Here is a 6,000-nt window from a genome sequence, read left to right as displayed (position 1 = left end):
GCGTTTCAATAAGATCCCCTCTGCTGCTTCTAAACTCCCAGGCGTACAGGCCCAACCAAACCGTTCTCCACAAGCCGCCACCTCTCCTGCCAGTAATCAGCCTCAGCAACTTACTGTACAATCCAAAGTTCTTGGAGAAGGACTGGGCGCAGAAGAGCTCGAAGCGTTCTGTGACAAAGTGCCGGATAGGCCAGGCGTCTTTATTCAAATCTCCCGATGCGAGACCCTGGGCCGTGACGTAGAAGAAAGGGAAATGTGTCTTCCTCTGGAACCAGAAAGGGAAAGTGGATCAGAGCTTGCAGACAAGGTGCGCACCGAGGCCATTCAGCCCGTCGAGTCCGTGCTGGCCCTCTAGAGCAAATCAGTCGTTCTCATCCTCTATCCACCCCCCCCCCCCCAACTCGGTCATCCGTTGATTTCCTCAGGTGGTCTCCCCTTCCACCTCGAGTGTAAAACCCTCACCTACCCCCTGCAGTTCCCCCCCCACCCCCCCACACACACATTCCCTCCCCCCCCGAGCTGCACCCCTCGCTCAAAACAGATCTGTGCCCCTGTGGACACAGCGAATAGGAAGGAGCCTTTCTGATTTGTTGTGACCCATGTCCCAGGACTCCTGGATCCCTCTGCACCTCAGAGTTCTGCAATCCCCTCCCGTTCCAATTATACGCCTATTCCCACAAATATTGCACACCGCCAGGGTGCGGGCGGTTTCCGCGTGGTCAGTTTGAAACGAAAATGTATGTAAACATTCTGTCGCTCATGTCAACACTCACGGTTTCTGGGCACAACGTGGTTTCCTCGATCACGCCTCCATCCTGCAGCGCTGACACCGTCTTGCTCAATGACAATTTATTGTGAGTTAACCATCAAGAAGGGAATTGCGGGTAACAGGGAGAAACACAGACTTGGAGCTAGTGTCACACTCCAACTCTCAAGGAGCAATGTCACAGGAGAGCTGCCAGTAGCGTTGTGGGAAGGAACACAGAAACTGGGGTGGGGGTTGGTAACAGAACAATAACTCCCCTCGTACCGCGATGGAAAGAGTTGCATTCATATAGCACCTTTTGCTGAATAAAAAGGGACAAGCTGTTGAAGCTTTTCCGTCCTACACTCATCAGAACACCCTCAAGACTGCCAAGTGCCAGAAGACTGGAGGATAGCAAGTGTTGTCCCCTTGTTCAAGAAGGGGAGGAGAGACAACCCCGGTAACTATAGACCAGTGAGCCTTACTTCTGTTGTGGGCAAAATCTTGGAAAGGTTTATAAGAGATAGGATGTATAATCATCTGGAAAGGAATAATTTGATTAGAGATGGTCAACACGGTTTTGTGAAGGGTAGGTCGTGCCTCACAAACCTTATTGAGTTCTTTGAGAAGGTGACCAAACAGGTGGATGAGGGTGAAGCAGTTGATGTGGTGGATATGGATTTCAGTAAAGCGTTTGATAAGGTTCCCCAGGGTAGCCTACTGCAGAAAATACGGAGGCATGGGATTCAGGGAGATTTAGCAGGTTGGATCAGAAATTGGCTAGCTGGAAGAAGGCAAACGGTGGTGGTTGAAGGGAAATGTTCAGACTGAAGTCCAGTTACTAGTGGTGTACCACAAGGATCTGTTTTGGGGCCACTGCTGTTTGTCATTTTTATAAATGACCTGGAGGAGGGCGTAGAAGGATGGGTGAGTAAATTTGCAGATGACACTAAAGTCGGTGGAGTTGTGGACAGTGAGGAAGGATGTTACAAGTTACAGAGGGACATAGATAAGCTGCAGCGCTGGGCTGAGAGGTGGCAAATGGAGTTTAATGCAGAAAAGTGTGAGGTGATTCATTTTGGAAGGAATAACAGGAAGACAGAGTACTGGGCTAATGGTAAGATTCTTGGCAATGTGGATGAGCAGAGAGATCTCGGTGTCCATGTACATAGATCCCTGAAAGTTGCCACCCAGGCTGAGAGGGTTGTTAAGAAGGCATACGGTGTGTTAGCTTTTATTGGTAGAGGGATTGAGTTTCGGAGCCATGAGGTCATGTTGCAGCTGTACAAAACTCTGGTGCGGCCGCATTTGGAGTTTTCGGTGCAATTCTATCGCTGCATTATAGGAAGGATGTGGAAGCATTGGAAAGGGTGCAGAGGAGATTTACCAGAATGTTGCCTGGTATGGAGGGAAGATCTTATGAGGAAAGGCTGAGGGACCTGAGGCTGTTTTCGTTAGAGAGAAGAAGGTTAAGAGGTGACTTAATTGAGGCATACAAGATGATCAGAGGATTGGATAGGGTGGACAGTGAGAGCCTTTTTCCTCGGATGGTGATGTCTTGCACGAGGGGACATAGCTTTAAATTGAGGGGAGATAGATATAGGACAGATGTCAGAGGTAGGTTCTTTACTCAGAGAGTAGTAAAGGTGTGGAATTCCCTGCCTGCAACAGTAGTGGACTCGCCAACACTACGGGCATTCAAATGGCCATTGGATAGACATATGGACGATAAGGGAATAGTATAGATGGGCTTTAGAGTGGTTTCACAGATCGGCGCAACATCGAGGGCCAAAGGGCCTGTACTGCGCTGTAATGTTCTATGTTCTAGAAGTGTTTAAGGGAGCAACAATTGTTACTGTCTGAGAAAGGAAGTGCTGATGGGTTAGCCAGTGAGTTATGATGGGTTGAGGGATTACCATGAAGAATGGACCAGAGAATGATTGTCCCCCGCACTGTTGCTCAGTTTAAAAAATGGCACAAAGCCTGGACGTGTTCCTTTTGCCTGCAGAGGGCAGCTCCCTGCAGGTGAGTATATGGAGCCTTGAAAATGTATAAGTGAGCTACACTGTGAGCTTGACCGATCATTCTGAATTGATTGTTTAGTGTGATTCTGAGCACCCTTGGGATTGTTCAGCAAGTGCTGTCCCATTGCGCAATCACACCCAGCATTAGACATTACGTTCTGGGCTGGTCGGTCCGGTCACTACTGTGCCCGCTGCGAAAAGCCAAAGGGTTGTGATGTTAGATACGACCTGCCAGTGGGATCTAACGGTCATCATGCCTGGCACAAACTCGGGAACCCCCCCCCCCCTCCCCGAGTCACTTTACAACCAATCACGAACCTTTGACGTTCAGTCACTTGGAACACGGGAAACGTGGCAGCCAATGAACGCACAGCGAGCTCTGACCAACAGCAAGGTGTGAATGACCTGGTCATCTGCTTCAGCAATTCCGGTCCGCAGACCGCAGGGGGAACCCCCTCTGACCCTGCCCCAACCGTGACTCGCCCCGAGAGGGGACAGGGAGCGCGGAGTCCGACCTGCTTGGCGGGGGGGGGGGGGGGGGGGCGCTCCCTCCGACCCCGCACTGATTTGATTTTAATACCCCAGCCCGTGGAGTGCGACTTGAACCCACGACCTTGTGACTGGGTGGTGGGGGTGCTGCCCCCTGAGTCACAGCCCCCCCCCCTCCCCCACTCCTCACCTTCATGACCTCTGCGATCTGCTTCCACTCGGTCGGCGTTGGATCCATCGCGGTCGGCCAATGGGCTGCAATGTGGAACACCACGATGGAATGTTCCGGTGCGTTCTGGAGAAGGAGCAGATGGTGACTTGCAGATGGAAACACAAGTCCTTTACCCTTTTGAATCACAAAAGCCAACGGCCCCCCCCCCTCCCATTCTCCCCGCCCCTCCTTCATGCCAAATCATTCTTCATTGAGGGAACCACCACCCCACCCTTCACCCCTCACCCCTCCACCATCACCATGTCTTTCGCAAATCATTCAATGTGCGACCCCAAGCCCAGATACACGCCAAGCCCATGTACCCCAAGCCCAGATACACGCCAAGCCCATGTAGACCCCAAGCCCAGGTACACGCCAAGCCCATGTACACCCCAAGCCCAGATACACGCCAAGCCCATGTACCCCAAGCCCAGATACACGCCAAGCCCATGTAGACCCCAAGCCCAGGTACACGCCAAGCCCATGTACACCCCAAGCCCAGATACACGCCAAGCCCATGTACACGCCAAGCCCATGTACACGCCAAGCCCAGGTACACCCCAAGCCCAGGTACACCCCAAGTCCATGTATACCCCAAGCCCATGTACACGCCAAGCCCATGTACACGCCAAGCCCATGTACACGCCAAGCCCATGTACACGCCAAGCCCAGGTACACGCCAAGCCCATGTACACCCCAAGCCCAGATACACGCCAAGCCCATATACACCCCAAGCCCAGGTACCCGCCAAGCCCATGTACACGCCAAGCCCATGTACACGCCAAGCCCATGTACACGCCAAGCCCATGTACATGCCAAGCCCATGTACACGCCAAGCCCAGATACACGCCAAGCCCATGTACACCCCAAGCCCATGTACAATCAGCTGACGGGTCTAACTTAGTGTGCACCGAGAGGGAGGGTGTGAATCATGGATGGCCCCCCCAAGCCTCGGGGTTTTTTGTACCACACGGCTGTGAACGCGGTGAGAAGGGGAGCTTCCCTCCGCTGAGCCACTGCCTGTGCATACCACTGGCCAATTAACCGCAGCAAGTGAGGGCTAGCATTACACAGCACAAGGAGCCCTTTCACAAGCGGATTAATGTTCCTGCACTGTCAACCCCCCACTGTGTGGAGACACAGGGAGATCCCATTCCGCTGTCCTGCTAGCTACTCAGTGGTTAGTGCTGGACAGGAATCGTTTGGGCTGGAGGGAGTTTGGTGAGAGATGGAACGAGTGGGGTCTGCTCACTCCAGTGGGTTCTGAGCTAGGATGCCTCCCCACTTTATTGGCCACATCTGAATTCCTGATTCACTCCGACGCCACACCCTCCGACCCACAAGGCGCGTGGTCAGTGGGAGACCTGTGCCCAAAATAAAACCCAGTCGGAGCCCACCCTGTGACGTTACAGGACAGCTTTGATCACCGTCTGGTCCAAGATACCTCCAGGTCTTCGAGCCACTGCTGAATGGCCAGGCACAGGTTCACACTGTCCCAGTAATGATACTGAAAGACGTCCTTGAAGCCAGCTGCATGGAAGGCAATCGTGTGGGTCTCTGTCAGGAAAGAGAAGACAGACAAAGCTTATGACCACTCGGATTTAACACAACCTCTCCCCCCAACTCAGCCGGGTGAGGCCATGGCGCCCAATTCAACGTGTCCAAAGTGTCACGAGGCTGGGGGACTCTCGACCCCATCCAAATGGTCTGAAGCCTGGCATTCTGGACCCTCACACGGCTGGGCACAAGTGTGCTTGGAGAGCATGATCGGTACATACATTGGGGTAGCCAGGCGAGCAGGAAGAATGTATTTCCCAAAAAGGAAAGAGTCACCTCGCATTTAAATAGCGCCCTGCCCAACCTGGGAATATTCCCCAATTCCTTTCCCGTCAATGAGGTTGTTTGAGGTTTAATTGCTGCTGTAAGGCGGGATGATATGTCACAATCAGCGCTGAGATACAGGCTGGAGAATCTGTGCTGATACCTGAGGGATGAATGTTGGCCAGGACCCTGCAGAGAGCTACCCTCCTCATCCGATTTGTCTTGTGATATCTTGTACATCCACAGGAGGGGAAAGACTGGGGTGTTTGGGTTAAAGAATGAACTGAAAGATCGCACCTCCGACAGTGCAGCACTCCCTCAGTACTGACCCTCTGACACTGCAGCACTCCCTCAGTACTGACCCTCTGACAGTGCGGCACTCCCTCAGTACTGACCCTCTGACAGTGCGGCACTCCGTCAGTACTGACCCTCTGACAGTGCGGCACTCCCTCAGTACTGACCCTCTGACAGTGCAGCACTCCCTCAGTACTGACCCTCTGACAGTGCAGCACTCCCTCAGCACTGACCCTCTGACAGTGCGGCACTCCCTCAGTACTGACCCTCTGACAGTGCAGCACTCCCTCAGTACTGACCCTCTGACAGTGCAGCACTCCCTCAGTACTGACCCTCTGACAGTAGCACTCCCTCAGTACTGACCCTCTGACAGTGCGGCACTCCCTCAGTACTGACCCTCTGACAGTAGCACTCCC

The 6,000-nt window shown here is 53.1% G+C and overlaps 1 protein-coding gene across 1 annotated transcript in view; it reads right to left on the bottom strand.

Moving 5' to 3' along the window:
- The window catches only part of LOC140397067 (aspartate aminotransferase, cytoplasmic-like), a gene marked incomplete at its 5' end in the record, with an annotated part of 47,596 nt that overhangs the window by 15,098 nt on the left and 26,498 nt on the right, over positions 1–6,000 (bottom strand). Inside the window, 3 exons of the mRNA XM_072486099.1 lie at positions 115–265; positions 3,449–3,553; positions 4,914–5,026. Coding sequence (XP_072342200.1) covers positions 115–265; positions 3,449–3,553; positions 4,914–5,026 — 369 coding nt within the window. The remainder of the gene's footprint in view (positions 1–114; positions 266–3,448; positions 3,554–4,913; positions 5,027–6,000) is intronic.

The sequence above is a fragment of the Scyliorhinus torazame genome, chromosome 20 (assembly GCF_047496885.1).
Source record: "Scyliorhinus torazame isolate Kashiwa2021f chromosome 20, sScyTor2.1, whole genome shotgun sequence".
NCBI classification, from domain to species: Eukaryota; Metazoa; Chordata; class Chondrichthyes; order Carcharhiniformes; family Scyliorhinidae; genus Scyliorhinus; species Scyliorhinus torazame.
This window is presented reverse-complemented; position numbering and strand designations above follow the sequence as displayed.